This window comes from Pleurodeles waltl, chromosome 1_2, assembly GCF_031143425.1.
Source record: "Pleurodeles waltl isolate 20211129_DDA chromosome 1_2, aPleWal1.hap1.20221129, whole genome shotgun sequence".
NCBI classification, from domain to species: domain Eukaryota; kingdom Metazoa; phylum Chordata; class Amphibia; order Caudata; family Salamandridae; genus Pleurodeles; species Pleurodeles waltl.
This window is the reverse complement of record NC_090437.1, coordinates 335,483,280-335,501,817: the sequence shown is the minus strand read 5'-3', so window position 1 is coordinate 335,501,817 and position 18,538 is coordinate 335,483,280. Positions and strand designations below refer to the sequence as shown.

Genomic DNA, 18,538 nt, shown 5'->3' with positions numbered 1-18,538 from the left:
TGACAGCTCGGTGCTTATGGCCTTGCGTCAAATCCCTTTCACTCGAAGTGATGTGCACTGCCTATATGGACCACACTCATTCTTTTCCGCCCCCACAGACATGGAGTCTGAGCAGCCCTTGGTCTCTCTCAGATTGCATTTTTCAAGTTGTCTTCCAAATTCTTTCCAGTGTGCCAGAAACACGATCCCTCCTAAATCCACAGGTACAAGTATTGTGGGGAATACCAGAAACAGAAGTCTGTGACACACCCCCATTTGGGTGACCTGTCTTGTCTTGGGTCAGACCACAAGCTCAAGACATGGAACGACTGCGCCTTGATTCACCAAAAGTCCATACAGGAGCACGAGAAGAAGCGCTTCATTGCCAAGCAATGGAAGACTCAATTTCTGTCAGAGTCACAAGGAAGATCCCTGTCCTGCTCCTATAGCCGTTCCCCTGAGAGGTAATCGCCAAGGTCCAGGTCTTTGGGTAAGCCCAAGATGAAACATAAGATGTTGAAGTGGAACCCTGCCAAGTCTTGCTGCTCTGTCGCTTAAGGGAGAGTGAGGACTTCATGTAACCCCTTGGACTCACACCCAAAGTCTGCTTTGGAGCCAGTTCCTGATCCTGCCTACACCACCCTTAATTTCCAGGGCCCAAGCCCACTCCTTTACAAAAACAGGCGTTTCAAAAGGCGATGTTCCACATTTGTGGCAAGACGCAAACTCCCTCCCAAGGAGCAGAGATGTCTCCTATCTGGACTTCTGCCATTGGGCCCTTCCTTGGCACCATTTGGGCCCTCTGGATTCAATCCCAGATCTCTGCTGACCTCTGTGCTGGTCTCCTCTCTGGTGCCACTACCCATGCCAGAGCAGGATCTGTCGCTGCTGACTGCTAACTCATACTCCTTACTTATGCCAAGGCGGCACTTGGCACTACTTACTCTTTCTAATACGGTCATTCCGTCTTATATGGACACTGTGCCCTTGTCTCATGGGAAGATAATAGTTTATGCATGACCTTATTGGTACTGATTCGGATAATGGCATATATGATGCTGGAGATTAATTTGCTCACATTTAACATAAGGACAGTTGGTATGAAGTTCTCCAGGATTCTAGTGGACTGGACACTACTCAAGACACTGGCTTGTTCTCGTCCCCACACCCTGCCACACAAGAGAGTGGATCATTTGATATGGTCATGCGGAGGGAGATTGAGATCCTAGATCAGAAGCTTCCCACCCAAGAGATGGCAAATGTGCTTACTGGGTGAGATGCTCCACCTACAACAGACCAGCTCTGAGCCATTTCTTCCTATTAATGAGGCTGTCACTGATACCCTCTTGGAGGCTTGAGCTAAGCCCTGTTCAGAGCCTGCAATCAAACACCAGATTGGTGTTTCTACCAATCTGCACTGCTGGATTCTAACCTTCTGACCTAGCATCCCACACCAGAGAGAGCTTGATGGTTCAGGCTTCAGCTAGAAAGTTGAACCTAAAACCCTTCTACTCTCCTGCCCAAGAGTTCATGCGGATTGAGACCTTCGGGAAACAAGTAGTTCGATGGCATCTGTCGCTGTAGATACGCATGTTCTGCAATAGCAATAGCTCGCCATCTGGTGTTGGGCCGGAGTGTTACAAGTTGTTTTTCTTCGAAGAAGTCTTTCGAGTCACGGGACCGAGTGACTCCTCCTTTTGTCTCCATTGCGCATGGGCGTCGACTCCATCCTCGATTGTTTTTTTTCCGCCATCGGGTTCGGACGTGTTCCTGTCGCTCCGAGTTTCGGAACAGAAAAAATAGTTAATTTCGGAAAATTTTCGTCGGTATTGTTGCGTTCGGGATCGGCATACTTACATTCAACACCGCATCGAAGATCGAAGAGCTCCGGTGCCCTTCGGGGTAATTTTTCGATCCTCCGTCGGGGCCTGGTCGGCCCGACCGCGTGCTGAAGAACGCCGATGGAACGGACCCCGTTCCGTTTCTGCCCCAAATGCCACAATAAATACCCCTACACAGACCAACACTTGGTCTGCAACCTGTGCCTGTCACCTGAGCACAGCGAAGACACCTGCGAGGCCTGTCGTGCGTTCCGGTCCCGAAAAACACTCCGAGACCGTCGAGCCAGAAGACTTCAAATGGCGTCCGCACCGACAGCCCGACGGGAGTTCGAGGAACAGGAAGAGGAAGGTACCTTCTCGATCCAAGACTCAGACTCCGAAGGATTCGACGATACACAAACCGTGAGTAAGACGTCGAAAACCACACAAAGAAACATTTACAAGGCCCAGGGGACGCCACTGCCACCAGGCCATGGCTCAACCCATAAAATCGGTGACCGACCGTCGGCACCGAAAAAGGCCCAAACAGTGCCGAGATCGTCCGACTCCGGTCGAGACACCGGCACGCAGCCTTCTCGGGACCGAGAAAGTGCTGGAGACAAGCCTCGACACCGAGATGCCGGTGTGGACACGGCTCGACGCCGAGACAGCGGCACTGAAACAGATCGACGCCGAGAGGTTTCGGCCCCGAAAAGGAAAAAAGTCACCTCGGAGCCGAAAAAACACGCAGACACAGTTTCGACGCCGAAACAAACTGCAAGCGACCCAGCTTCAGGCTCTTATACAGAAGAGCACTCGCTAACCTCCCAAATGCAGAAGCATAGGTTTGAGGAAGAGCTACAAGCAACTGATGCGGACCATACGCAAAAGCGTATCTTCATTCAGCAGGGGACAGGAAAAATAAGCACCCTTCCCCCCATTAGGAGAAAGAGAAGGTTGGAGTTCCAGACGGAACAAGCACCACAACCAAAAGTGGTGAAAAGAGTTACACCACCACCCTCTCCTCCGCCCGTGATTAACGTTTCACCAGCACAAACGCCATCACACTCCCCAGCTCACACCACCATGAGCCAGGGTGACCAAGACCAGGACGCATGGGACCTATACGACGCCCCAGTGTCAGATAACAGCCCAGAGGCATACCCTACAAAACCATCTCCACCAGAAGACAGCACCGCGTACTCTCAGGTGGTGGCTAGAGCAGCACAATTTCACAACGTAAGCCTCCACTCAGAACAGGTCGAGGATGATTTCCTGTTCAACACACTCTCCTCCACCCACAGCTCCTACCAAAGCCTGCCTATGCTCCCTGGTATGCTCCGGCACGCAAAAGACATATTTAAGGACCCGGTCAAAAGTAGGGCAATCACACCAAGGGTGGAAAAAAAGTATAAGCCGCCTCCTACAGACCCGGCTTTCATCACAACACAGCTGCCACCAGACTCTGTTGTTGTAGGAGCAGCTAGGAAAAGGGCCAACTCTCACACATCTGGAGATGCACCACCCCCAGATAAAGAAAGCCGCAAGTTTGATGCAGCTGGTAAAAGAGTCGCAGCACAAGCTGCAAACCAGTGGCGCATCGCGAACTCCCAGGCACTACTTGCGCGCTATGACAGAGCCCACTGGGACGAGATGCAACATCTCATTGAACATCTGCCCAAAGACTTCCAAAATAGGGCAAAACAAGTGGTTGAGGAGGGACAGGCCATCTCCAACAACCAGATCCGCTCCTCCATGGACGCTGCAGATACAGCTGCACGGACAATTAATACATCTGTAACTATCAGAAGGCATGCATGGCTCCGAACGTCTGGATTTAAACCAGAGATTCAACAAGCAGTTCTCAATATGCCTTTTAATGAAAAAGAACTGTTCGGTCCAGAAGTGGACACAGCGATTGAGAAACTCAAAAAAGATACGGACACTGCCAAAGCCATGGGCGCACTCTACTCCCCGCAGAGCAGAGGGAATTACAGCTCATTCCGTAAAACGCCCTTTCGAGGGGGGTTTCGGGGTCAAAGCACACAAGCCAGCACCTCACAAGCCACACCGTCCAGTTACCAAGGACAGTATAGAGGAGGTTTTCGGGGACAATATAGAGGAGGGCAATTCCCTAGAAATAGAGGAAGATTCCAAAGCCCCAAAACCCCTACTACTAAACAGTGACTCACATGTCACTCACCCCCTCCACACAACACCAGTGGGGGGACGAATAGGTCATTATTACAGAGCATGGGAGAAAATCACTACAGACACTTGGGTTCTAGCAATTATCCAACATGGTTACTGCATAGAATTTCTACAGTTCCCTCCAAACATACCACCAAAAGCACAAAATTTAACAACACACCATTCCAATCTCCTAGAGATAGAAGTGCAGGCACTATTGCAAAAGAATGCAATCGAATTAGTGCCAAACACACAAATAAACACAGGAGTTTACTCACTGTACTTTCTGATACCAAAGAAGGACAAAACACTGAGACCAATCCTAGACCTCAGAGTAGTCAACACTTTCATCAAATCAGACCACTTCCACATGGTCACACTACAAGAAGTATTGCCATTGCTAAAGCTGCACGACTACATGGCAACTTTAGACCTCAAGGATGCTTATTTCCATATACCAATTCACCCATCGCACAGGAAATACCTAAGGTTTGTATTCAAAGGAATACATTACCAATTCAAGGTACTGCCTTTCGGATTAACAACCGCACCAAGAGTCTTTACCAAATGTCTAGCGGTAGTCGCTGCACACATCAGAAGGCAGCAAATACATGTGTTCCCATATCTAGACGACTGGCTAATCAAGGCCCATTCGTTAATAGAGTGCTCAAATCACACAAATCATATCATACAAACCCTCTTCAAACTAGGGTTCACCGTCAATTTCACAAAATCCAAGATTCGGCCACGCAAGGTACAACAATACCTGGGAGCCATAATAGACACATCAAAAGGAGTAGCCACTCCAAGTCCACAAAGAATTCAAAATTTCAACACCATCATACAACGCATGTATCCAACACAAAAGATACAAGCAAAGATGGTATTACAACTCCTAGGCATGATGTCATCATGCATAGCCATTGTCCCAAACGCAAGACTGCACATGAGGCCCTTACAACAATGCCTAGCATCACAGTGGTCTCAAGCACAGGGTCACCTTCTAGATCTGGTGTTAATAGACCGCCAAACTTACCTCTCGCTTCTGTGGTGGAACAACATAAATTTAAACAAGGGGCGGCCTTTTCAAGACCCAGTGCCACAATACGTAATAACAACAGATGCTTCCATGACAGGGTGGGGAGCACACCTCGATCAACACAGCATACAAGGACAATGGAACGTACATCAAACAAAACTGCATATCAATCACCTAGAACTTCTTGCAGTTTTTCAAGCACTAAAAGCTTTCCAACCAATAATAGTTCACAAATACATTCTCGTCAAAACAGACAACATGACAACAATGTATTATCTAAACAAGCAGGGAGGGACGCACTCCACGCAGTTAAGCATGTTAGCACAAAAAATTTGGCATTGGGCAATTCACAACCAAATTCGCCTAATTGCACAGTTTATACCAGGGATACAAAATCAACTCGCAGACAATCTCTCTCGAGATCACCAACAGGTCCACGAATGGGAAATTCACCCCCAAAAACTGAACACTTATTTCAAACTCTGGGGAACACCTCACATAGACTTGTTTGCGACAAGGGAGAACGCAAAATGCCAAAACTTCGCATCCAGATACCCACACAAACAATCCCAAGGCAATGCCCTATGGATGAACTGGTCAGAGATATTTGCTTACGCTTTTCCTCCTCTCCCTCTCCTTCCTTACCTGGTAAACAAACTCAGTCAAAGCAAACTCAAACTCATATTGATAGCACCAACTTGGGCAAGGCAACCCTGGTACACAACGCTGCTAGACCTATCAGTGGTACCCTGCATCAAATTGCCCAACAGGCCAGATCTGTTGACACAGCACAACCAAAAGATCAGACACCCAGATCCAGCATCGCTGAATCTAGCAATCTGGCTCCTGAAATCCTAGAATTCGGGCACTTACAACTTACCCAAGAATGTATGGAAGTCATAAAACAAGCAAGAAGGCCATCCACCAGGCACTGCTATGCAAGTAAATGGAAGAGGTTTGTTTGCTACTGCCATATTAATCAAATACAACCATTACACACAACTCCAGAACATGTAGTGGGTTACTTGCTTCACTTACAAAAATCTAACCTAGCTTTCTCTTCCATTAAGATTCACCTTGCAGCAATATCTGCATACCTGCAGACTACCTATTCAACTTCCCTATATAAAATACCAGTCATTAAAGCATTCATGGAGGGCCTTAGGAGAATTATACCACCAAGAACACTACCTGTTCCTTCATGGAACCTAAATGTTGTCCTAACTAGACTTATGGGTCCACCTTTTGAACCCATGCACTCCTGCGACATACAGTTCCTAACCTGGAAGGTGGCATTTCTCATCGCCATTACTTCCCTGAGAAGAGTAAGCGAGATTCAGGCGTTTACTATACAGGAACCTTTTATACAACTACACAAAAATAAAGTCGTCCTAAGGACCAATCCTAAATTTTTGCCAAAGGTTATTTCACCGTTCCATCTAAATCAAACAGTGGAACTTCCGGTGTTCTTTCCACAGCCAGATACCGTAGCTGAAAGGGCACTACATACATTAGATGTCAAAAGAGCATTAATGTATTACATTGACAGAACAAAGAACATCAGAAAGACTAAACAACTCTTTATTGCATTTCAAAAACCTCATGCAGGAAACCCAATTTCAAAACAAGGTATAGCCAGATGGATAGTTAAATGCATCCAAATCTGCTACCTTAAAGCTAAACGACAGCTGCCCATTACACCAAGGGCACACTCAACCAGAAAGAAAGGTGCTACCATGGCCTTTCTAGGAAACATCCCAATGCAAGAAATATGTAAGGCAGCCACATGGTCTACGCCTCACACATTCACCAAGCACTACTGTGTAGACGTGTTATCCGCACAACAAGCCACAGTAGGTCAAGCTGTATTAAGGACATTATTTCAGACTACTTCCACTCCTACAGGCTGATCCACCGCTTTTGGGGAAATAACTGCTTACTAGTCTATTGCAGAACATGCGTATCTACAGCGACAGATGCCATCGAACTGAAAATGTCACTTACCCAGTGTACATCTGTTCGTGGCATCAGTCGCAGTAGATTCGCATGTGCCCACCCGCCTCCCCGGGAGCCTGTAGCAGTTTGGAAGTTACCTTCAATTATTTATATATGTATCATCTCAACCTTAAATAAGTGCATACTTAGTCACTCCATTGCATGGGCACTATTACTACAATTCAACTCCTACCTCACCCTCTGCGGGGAAAAACAATCGAGGATGGAGTCGACGCCCATGCGCAATGGAGACAAAAGGAGGAGTCACTCGGTCCCGTGACTCGAAAGACTTCTTCGAAGAAAAACAACTTGTAACACTCCGGCCCAACACCAGATGGCGAGCTATTGCTATTGCAGAACATGCGAATCTACTGCGACTGATGCCACGAACAGATGTACACTGGGTAAGTGACATTTTCATTCTCATCCACCAGTCTCGCCTTGTGGGTTTTAAATGCCAGCTGCCTTCTAGACTGCTTGTCTACATCTTGTGGGACTCAGTTACCCAGGTTCTACCAATTGTTCCTGCGGAAGCCCTTGCCATTTCATGGCCATTAAAGGTGTTCGTGGTGCGGGGAAATCTGCAGTACATTGCTGCCTTGACACAGCTGATTCTGTTGCTTGAGCCATTGGCACCAGTATTGCCCTCTGGGGGAATGTGTGAATATAGTCCGCTTGGTTTTCAGGCAGCACCCATGCTAGTTTCATGGGTATGCCTTTAGATGGTACCAGTCTTTTTGGGGACAAGGCAAATTCTGCCTTGAACGCTTAAAAGAAAGCAGGGCCATGGCACCTTCCTTGGGTCTGTCTGCCCCCCTTACACCATCCGCTCCAACAATAAAACCCCCTCAGTGGTTTCATTAGGGGTTCTCAATATTTCCAACAAATGTAGTTTGCTCAGCACTCCCCTCAATCGTTTCATGGCTGTGGTTTTAGTGCTCATAGGCTCTAGGGACAGCTGATAGCCAAAGATTGTCACCCCTCTGTCTCCTGTCGGCTACAAACATCTTTAGTGTAGTCCTTAGCGACTCTTTCAGAGGCAGGATCAGGCACTTTATGCCAGAGGGGCAAGCTATCAGCTTGGACAAGTAGGTGTTGCAGATCTTACAGCAGGGTCATTTCTTAACATTCCCTAAGAAGCCATGGATAGAGCGCCAACAACAGAAGTAGGTCTTGGTTTTTCTTCCTGCTACTTTCTGGTTCCTAAAAAAGGATGGAGGCCTCCGCCCTATTTCAGACCTTTGCCCCCGTAATACCTTCCTGCAGCAAACTCAAAATGCTCATCTTGGCCCAGAAGTCTGCCTTATACCCTGGCGATTGGTTGGTAGTGTTGGACCTAAGTGACACTTACTTTCACATCCCCGTCCTGCAAGCTGCAGACGCGATCTGTGGTTCCCAGTTGGGAATGAGCAGTTCCAGTTCCCTGTGCTCCTCTTGGCCTCTCCATTGCCCCTTAGGTGTCCATGAAATTGATGGTGGTGGTTCCAGCAAATTTTCGGAGCTCACATGTTCCAGTCTTCTCCTACCTCAAGTGATTGGTTACTGAAAGCGGGCTTGCCTAAGCAGTGGTTACCCACATCCATGCCACATGCAACCTCCTAACATCATTGGAGTCCACGTGCCGAAGTGTTACCTGACTCCTTTTCAGACCCTCCACTTAATTATAGCCATTCAGGGCATGGTGCATTTTTAGGCCTAATCCCCAAAGTACAGAGCCCAGGACATTCAGGGTATAATCGCTCCGTCCTCTTAATGCATTGGCCCTTCAGCCCTCCAGATTCTCGGTCTCTTACTTAGCTGGAATTCTCACCTTGACAGTGTGGTGCCTTTGGTCCAAGAAGAGCCTGCACATCCAGGCTACCTGTAAGGAAATGCCTTCCTTGGTATGGTTACCCTCTAACATTTTGCCTTTTGTTGATGCTAGTTATGATTGAAAGTGTGCTGGGATGCTGCTAACCAGGCCCCAGCACCCGTGTTCTTTCCCAAAACTGTATCTTTGTTCCCACAATTGGCACAGCCCTGGCACACAGATAAGTCCCTTGTAACTGGTACCCGTGGTACCAAGGGCCCTGTGGCCAGGGAGGGTCTCTAAGGGCTGCAGCATGTATTATGCTACCCTGTGGACCCCTCACTCAGCACATGCACACTGCCTCACAGCTTGTGTGTGCTGGTGGGGAGAAAAAGACTAAGTCGACATGGCACTGCCCTCAGAGTGCCATGCTCTCCACCCACTGCCTGTGGCATAGGTAAGTCACCCTTCTAGCAGGTCTTACAGCCTTAAGGCAGGGTGCACTATACCACAGGTGAGGGCATAGTTGCATGAGCACTAGGCCCCTGCAGTGTCTAAGCCAAACCTTAGACATTGTAAGTGCAGGGTAGCCATAAAGAGTATATGGTCTGGGAGTTTGTCAGACACGACTCCACAGTTCCATATTGGCTACACGGAAATCTGGGAAGTTTGGTATCAAACGTCTCAGCACAATAAACCCACACTGATGCCAGTGTGGGATTTATTGAAAAATGCACACAGAGGGCATCTTAGAGATGCCCCCTGTATACCAGTCCAAACATCAGTGTTAGGCTGACCAGTTCCTGCCAGCCTGCCACAACCAGACCGGTTTCTGGCAACATTGGGTGAATGCCTTTGTCACTCTGTGACCAGGAACAAAGCCTGCACTGGGTGGAGGTGCTTCTCACCTTCCCCTGCAGGAACTGTAACACAGACGGTGAGCCTTAAAGACTCATGCCTGTTGTCACAGTGACCCAGGGCATCCCAGCTAGTAAAGATGCCCGCCTCTCCGGACACAATCCCCAGTTTTGGCAGCACGTCCCGAGAAGATAATGAGAAAAACAAGGAGGAGTCACCCACCAGTCAGGACAGCCCCTAAGGTGCCCTGAGCTGAGGTGACCCCTGCCTTAAGAAATCCTCCATCTTGGTTTTGGAGGATTCCCCCAATAGGAATAGGGATGTGCCCCCCTCCCCTCAGGGAGGAGGCACAAGGAGGGTGTAGCCACGCTCAAGGACAGTAGCCATTGACTACTGCCCCCCAGACCTAAACACACCCCTAAATTGAGTATTTAGGGGTGACCCTGAACCCAAGAAATCAGATTCCTGCAACCTGAAGAAAGAAGGACTGCTGACCTGAAAGCTCTGCAGAGACAGCGGAGACAACAACTGACTTGGCCCCTGCCCTACCGGCCTGTCTCCAGATTTAAAGAACCTGCACAGCGACGCATCGAGCAGGACCAGTCACCTCTGAGGACTGCCCTGCACCTAAAGGACGAAGAACCTCCCAAGGACAGCGGCTCTGTCCAGAAACAACAACAAAGCAAGCAACTTTAAAGAGACTCTAACTTCCCGCCAGAAGCGTGACTCTGCACCCAACGCCCCTAGCTCGAGTTCAGGACAACCAAGACTGCAGAGAGGACTCCCAGGCGACTCCAACGACGTGGACACCCTGAGTCAACCTCCCTGCACCCCCACAGCGACACCTGCAGAGAGGATCCTGAGGCTCCCCATGACCGCGACTGCCTGGTAACAACGGAACCTGACGCCTAGACCAAGCACTGTACCCGCAGCCCCCAGGACCGAGAGCAGGAGTGACCAGCAGGCGGGCCACATCCTAGCCCAGTTGGTGGCTGGCCTGAGAAGCCCGCCTATGCCGTGCCTGCATCACCAGAGTGACCCCCGTGTCCCTCCATTGTTTTCAATGACAAACCCGACACTTACTTTGCACACTGCACCCAGACGCCCCTGTTCAGCTGAGGGTGTGTTTTGTGTGCTTGAGTGTGTGTGTGTCCCAGTGCTCTACAAAACCCTGCTGGTCTGCTCCCCGAGGATGCAGGTACTTACCTGCTAGCAGACTGGAACCAGAGCACCTCTGTTCTCCATAGGCACCTGTTATTTGGGCCCTCCTTTGACCTCTGCACCTGACCAACCCTGTGTTGCTGGTGCTGTGGCTTTGGGGTTGCCTTGAACCCCCAACAGTGGGCTGCCTATGCCCAGGAGACTGAATTTGTAAGTGCCTTACTTACCTGAAAAACTAACCAATACTTACCTCCCTCAGGAACTGTTGATGTAGGCACTGTGTCCACATTTAAAATAGCTATTTGCCATTTTTACCAAAACTGTGTATACTACTCTTTTAAATCAAAGTGCTATACTTACCTGTGTGAAGTACCTTACAATTTATGTACTTACCTAAAATTTGAATCCTGTGATTCTAAAATAAATTAAGAAAATAATATTTTTCGATCTGAAAACCTATTGGCCTGGAGATAATTCGGAGTGTGTTCTCATTTATTGCCTGTGTGTGTACAACAAATTCTACACTACCCTCTGATAAGCCTACTGCTCGACCACACTACCACAAAAAAGAGCATTAGTATTATCTAATTTTGCCACTATCAAACTCTAAAGGGAACCCTTGGACTCTGTGCACACTATCTCTCACTTTGAGATAGTATATACAGAGCCAACTTCCTACACTACCCTACTTGGAGACTTTTATTCCATCCATCAAAGGGAGCAACATTCACATTCTGCCTTGCCATCCTCCACCATCCATTACATTAGGAAGCAGGACTGTATGGTGTTTGTGGACACTCCATTGTGGAACAGTGCATCTGTGGAAGTGGCCTCAACTTGGATCTTTCTAGTAATAGCTCACCTTGTAGGCTCCGTCACTGTGGAAGTGGACGCTCTCAGTCACCTCTCATTGGAACACCACAAGTGGCAGCTACACCCTAAAGTGACACAGGTGATCTTCTGTTTGGGGTTTCTGTTTGTATACCTCTTTGCCACAGCTTGGAACATAGTGTTTTTAGTTTTGTGTCACACGTTCCTTGAATGGTTTCCTGAAGGATTCCTTCAAGAGCAACTGGCTTGAGGCAGGCATTTGGTGTTTCTGCTGGTCCACTCTTCTGCCAAAAGTACTGAGGAAGGGACGTGAGAATCAAGCTTAGCTGATTCTGATCTCCCCATACTGGGCTCTGAGGATGTGGTGCACTGATATGTTGGCACCTGGCACTTCTTTACCCATTTCTCTACCATGTAGAGCAGAACACTCCAACTTTTAGATAGGTTGTTTCTCGCACCAGCATGGTAGATCTTCCACCACAGTCACTGCAGATGCACATGTGGAGACTGAACGGTACCATTTAGTATGCTTATCTTCCTGATGAGGTCACAAATGTCTTCTTGGCAGCCAGAAAGCCCTGTACCAAACCCATGTAGATAGTTTGCATGACTAATTTCTTTCAGATGTGGAGTCGTAAGTTATCAACCCCTTTAAAATTTGGCTTTCTGATGTCTGTAGATTTGCATTCTCTTCCACAGCAAGGTCTGGTGGTTGTTACAGATAAGATCTATCTGACTGCCAAGTTTGTCTGATCAGTCTTCCCTTTATAAATTGCCACCAGTGCCGCAAAAGGCATGCTTAACTTTTTTCCTCCAATTCCGGTTATTGCACCTCATTGGAATTCAAATCTCATTTTGACTTTCTTGAAGGCATCCCTCTTTGACTGGTGCACAGTTGCCCATTCCACTTTTACGTTTAGTTTTATTGGTGGCAGTAACTTCTTTTTGGAGGGTTGGAGAACTTAAGACCCATTGGTTCCTCAAACTTTCCCAGTGGCCTTCCTGGATAAGTTAATTCTTTGCACCGCCCATCATTTTTATTCAAAGTATTCCAAGTGGTCCAGGCTATTACATTTCTGCCAGTCTTCTCTCCTCCACATCCTGTCAGAGAGTAGCAGCTGCTGCATAGACTGGACTTCATACATGTGGCATCTTACTACATTTACTGCACTCATCAGGAGAGAGTGAATGGTCAGCTGTTTCTGGGCTTCACTTGACCTTAAAAGGGCAAGGCAATGACCAAGTGACCATCCCCTATCAAGGTCTATTATAACTTTGGCAAGAAAGATCCTTCTAGGGTGCATTCGTGCCCAATCCACTAGAGCTTTCATTACCTTAAAGACTGTCTCCAGGTGTGTCCCAATTGCTGACATTTTTCATCTGCATGGTTGTCATTACATACTTTTGTCAAACGTTAATGCTTCAGATCTAAGACTCACGTATATGGCTGTTTTGTACACGCTGAATGCTCATTTAAAGGTGCTCAAGTGCCATTGTTGACAAAATGTTTTCTGGGTGAGTGAAACTTGTAGAAATGATGCTTACTGTGAAGAATCTACGGACTAGTTCGAGGCGTGCAGAAATAACTGTTAAGTTAATGAATCTTCAGTAAGGTTATGTATAAACCAGAAATAGCCTTATCGAAGGTAAGCAACTTATACTTTGGGTACTTAATTTCTCTATCTGCGACAAAATCCTTCTCACATGCATAAGTTCCTTTTACTGGCCTTTTCATTGCAAAGAGAACCTATCTTCATGCCTATTTTTTGTCAACTGAAATTCAGCTGCCTAAGCCTAATGTTTATTTAACATGCTGGAAAGTGTTTGATATTTCTGGATCTTGAAATTGCTGCTTCATGTGTAGGATATGTTGGCTTATTTCATTAGAGCTTGATTAACATTTCTGGCTTTCTGTTGGCATATTTCAGCCACAAAGGCCTGAAAGCTAACCAAGCACACGTTTTTCTGCATAACTTTTTCATTGCAGTGCCTATAGGTGATAATCAAAATGCTTATTTGAAGTCTGGCTTAAATGTGTGCTTTATCTTCATACATATATCTAGTTTATTAAGTAAAGTTTTCACAATAATTAGGAATGGATTTTTTTTTCAAAATTTTAAGAAAATGTTTTTATTACTGCTGTATAAGGACCCTTTTGATATGTTCTGGACTAGTTATTCATCGCAGTTTCTGCCTCGGTTTACTTGCAATTTTCACGTCAGCCAATATTAACATCTGAGGTAAGAGAGGTAAATAAAATGTTGACAGGATTAGTCTTGTGCGTGGTGGGCTATGCATATATGGAAGTCATTTTTAATTAACATTGTGGGAGGTATCGTCTGGTGCACCCACAAATTTGTGACAGCTGCCAATGTTTTATTTAGAATGGGGACTAAGACACAAAAAGTCATCATGAAGATAACTTACTTTTTTTCCCCCCCATGACCTTCTCGTGGCTCTAATGTTGTGTTCTCCTGTCTAGTCTACAAATTTTAGTACAAACGACTTTCTGTGGGCATAAATGCATCTGCCTCTTACCCCCACCACAGAATTTACAAAAAGATTCGCTGCATGAGCTTCTCACTTTGGCTGCTGTCAACTACCACTTATACCATAATTAGTTGCAAGTTTACTTAGGGAAATGGTTACTGAGGGACCAGACTCTACAGCTGGCTCTGTCAAACATTCTACGTTTTGAAACCCTCTCATATTCAAAGGTTCAGCTTAATTTAGCCAAAGCTCTCCCTTTAGTTTTCTTAAGTCATCCCAGTCATATGCATGGCTCACGACTTGTGCCATGGACTGGCCTTTCTAGGCCGCAAAGTGTTCTGTTTCTCAACAGAAACAGTCATTTCTTCCAGGTCACATGGCCTTGTGGTTTTAGACTGCTACCCTCAGGCAGAATCCATCTTGCATCCACGTACTTAATTTTGGGTTAGAGTCTGTGTTACGAGATTTTATATACACTTAGTTCAGTATCTGCTCTGGTATGTATGAAATGTTATTGATAGCAAGGTAGCGCTATGCATTTGGGTCATTGCACAGGATCCTCAAGTTATCCATCCAGCTAAGCTAATAAATAATCCGATGGAGAGCTTTGATACTCTGTCAACGCCAATAGTTTTTCAATCACAGAAGATAACTTTATTTAACATGTTGGAACCAAATACCACATTCCTGCCTCTTAAAGCTTTTCTCCACTGCTTTTCTATTCCTAATGTCCTGTGTAATGAGAGAAGAATTGTGTTGGGTACTCTCTTGGAACCATACAGAACAAAACCTAATTACTATAAAAGAGTGAACCCAAAACTGAGAACAGTAGAAAGTGTATGTGGCTCATTAGCTCTCATTTTTACCACATTATGTTGTTAAACAATAAAAGAGAAGAAAGATGTGGACTATTTCTTCAGACCCTGCTCTAAAACCACTGAGTAAGGAGGATTCAGTAGAATATCCAGAGAACAAGCAGGCCATTACGAAATAAAACTAAATGTTTAATGTAAATCATTACCTTCATGGAATAAAATGACTAGAAAAAAAATTAGTTGGTATTCCGATTAAAGTGATAAAGCCAACAATTAGGGCGCAGCTCTGAAGTCTCTGTGTGTATCTCTTGGAACAAAAAAATGTTGACTTGGCCAGTGACTGACCTAGTTTAGCCTCCTCAAGTGCTCCCACGAGGGAAATATTTAAGGGGAGATTACTAGATTAACAATCAAATCTTGTTTCATTTGCTAAACCGAATTATTTAAAAACCTTGTTGGTGTAGTAGACCAGATTGTATTTGTAATTTTTTAACATGATTTTATATTTGAATAAAACCTAAGTAAATTTGAAAACTATTCATCACGTTTGCAAATTAGAACTCAAATACGGAATGTTTCCTGCAGTCCTGTGAAACATAGTCATCTGATGGTTGGATAAGCATAAGCTACAATTATGTGTCCTACAGTTCTTTTCTAGGCAGTTGCTTCCTAGCTTTGGGAATGTAAATACTGCACCATGTAGAGCAAGGGCAGATTTATCTTTGGTAACATTAGCAGTGTTTGTACCATTATGCTTCTTCCATTGCAAACACCACTTCAACTAAAGTACTTTGCCCTGACCATGCAGTTATTTCTGGCCTCTTGCTTGTGTTCAGATGTAGTAGTAAGGCTTGTAGTGGGTATTAAATAAAGCTGCAATAAAGGGCTTGGTAGCAAGGCATGGTTGGTCTTCTGGCCTTTTTTTTCTCTTTAAAATATTTTGGTACAGTTTTTGTCCCCGATGTAGCAGGTTATTTCAACAGTTGGTTTAAAAAGAAGGTCCATGAGGTTAGTAGTGAAGGAGATAATACAACTTAGGTGTTTATCCTCTAAACCTGGCACAATCCATCTGTTAGAAGAAGTGGTGTTTCTTACAGTAAAACGAAATGCAATGATTAGTGTAAATGATTTTCGTTTTCCAAACCATTTTAATTTGATAAATAGTACAACTGCGTCATTTGAAGTGACAAATTCTACCTTGTTGGGTTGCTGATTAAAAATCACAGGGCAGGAACATAGGTCCCCTGTGTAACCTGAAGTAGTGCACAGCCACGCAACCTTAGGCTATAGTAGTTGGTGCTGTCGGAATGTAGGTGGATTGTTGAGCAAGCTTAGTCAGTCTTAGTTCAAAAGACAGTGAACCTTTGACTGATTTGTATCACGTAATCAAATGTCTTGACTGGAATACATTCTTAAAGTGTATATTTACTACTACAGAATTTACATATGGAGTTGTTGTTTCATTTGATGTTTGTGGTTTTCTTATCTTTTTGTTTAGTCTCTTCCTTAAACCAAGTAACTCTGGAGATAGCTTACAGAGCGGCAATATTACATTGACAACAGAACCAACAGAAAATAAATCTATGCTCTGTGCATCAAAGGATTTGATCTCTTTTGCGGATTCTTCAAAGTCCAGTGGAACAATTGCTGAAGAATCAAGTTCTACACAAGAACAGAGGTGATTAAAATTTCTACTCCAAGTACTGTGTTTCCCAAAAAAGTGTCTGAATCTATTTAAATCTTTACAGTTTGGCCATTTGCTCAGTCTTTTAGCATACGTAATGGTATTCTGTAACCTTAATATCAGTCGATTAAAGAAACTGCCTCACTTATTGACCTTTTACCATGGATTGCTTAGGGTGTCTGGTCTGGACTGATGGGATGATATTAAGTGAGTTTCCACATGACATAAAAGCGTTACGTTTGCATATTTCCTGAAGTAAATTCCACAAGTTAAAGCAGTATTACATCAAGTGTTTATTGGTGACTAGCGCGACCAACAAGGTCTTAGGCTTAACAGTTGCTTCTCTCAACTGCCTTCGCCAACTGCCCCCACACATTAACATGGCCAGCAAGGCGCAAGACTGAACTCTGAGCATGCAAAATACATTGTTAGTTTATCATGGCTTGTAAAAATGCCACAAAATGATTTATCTGGCCCTCTCCTTGCTACTCAGTGTAATAAACCACTGGGATAGTGTGTGTGTAAAACAAATGTTCTCCTCTAAAGCTTTTCAGGCAAGTTGAAGTTTGTTAAATCATAGTTGGTTACATAATAATGTAAGATAAATTGTGGCATATGCTAATAATTTAGAACTATGACTGCAATCCAAAAATAGGAATGCAAAGTTATTGTTCTTTGTTGTAGTCCTTCCTGAATATTCATTCTGCTTTTCCTCTAGTCAGATATGATAGAGTTTACCATTGCTGCAACAAAATATATAACTTATATGTGTACACAAATGTACGCTTGTGGCATACAGAGGGCAGGTACTAGAAACCGGCTAGTAAGAGTGATTCTTATATCTCATAATTTATTGAAGTCTTGGAAACTCATCTCCGTTTATTGGTAGGGTTCATTTAATCACTCTGTGGTCACTTTTGACAATGTTCGTAATGTATATTTAACCTTCAGAAGGCTTCAAAATTCAAATTTTCTTCAAAGCAGATTATGTAACAAGTTTGAATATTTCTTTTGGTCGAATGATTAATGCAATATATATATTTGTTTTATTTCTGGGGTGTAAATTTGGTTCCTTTAGCACTAAAATGTACTTCGTTAGTATTGTTTTTACCTTTAGGCTGAGTTGTCGATTGTCTGGATTTGCTATAATTGTATTATGTCAGCATTGGACCTTATAAAGGGCAAACATCCCTAGGTTGCCCATCTTTTATGTACTATTGCTTTTGTATATCAAAACTACCAGAGAAATAATCCTGAGGGCTGAGATTTCCAGTTCTGAGGTAATGAATAAAAGTTCTCCAAGCTTCTCCACTCCTTTGTCTGCACACAGTTTGAAAGGATAGGCCTGTTGTTTAATGGGTGGTTAATGCAAAGGTTTCATTATGTATTGAGCAGAAGGTAAAGAGCACATTTCTGAAAGCGGTGGGTGAGCAAAAGTAGATACTAAGCAAATCTATTAAAATATTTCAGGATAACTAAATAGAAAATGTGTGAAATAGAATAAGTTGAGTAGGTGGAGGGCCGCTTGATGTTTTTATTGTGTAAGACTCCATTTTCCAATAGTATCATACTAGACACCAGAAGATGTAGTGACTGCTGTTAACTCAATTCCTTGCCTTATTCAGAAGTGATGTACCAGTGGAAAGAATTGGAGATGTTACAACAAAGAAAGGATCTGTAGCAAACAGTATGACAAAGCAAGGAGTGTCTTTAACTCGAAGCCACAGTGTTGGAGGTACTTTGCAGAACATGGACTTCTCACAGCGACCCTCTCATGGCATCTCAACAGTGAGCCTTCCAAATAGCCTCCAGGAAGTTATGGTGAGTAGTAGAATGGATTTCCTTGCGATGTACAGAGGGGAGCTGAGATCTGTATTATACTTATTT

At 44.8% G+C, this 18,538-nt stretch overlaps 1 protein-coding gene across 2 annotated transcripts in view; it reads left to right on the top strand.

Annotated features, from left to right (window-relative positions):
* Nucleotides 1-18,538, top strand: part of DENND4C (DENN domain containing 4C) — a 1,359,979-nt gene that overhangs the window by 1,230,390 nt on the left and 111,051 nt on the right. Inside the window, exons 28-29 of one of the 2 annotated variants that reach the window (XM_069239287.1) lie at nucleotides 16,466-16,645; nucleotides 18,277-18,472. In XM_069239287.1, the coding sequence (XP_069095388.1) occupies nucleotides 16,466-16,645; nucleotides 18,277-18,472 (376 nt within the window). The remainder of the gene's footprint in view (nucleotides 1-16,465; nucleotides 16,646-18,276; nucleotides 18,473-18,538) is intronic. The other variant, XM_069239298.1, reaches the window with a different exon arrangement.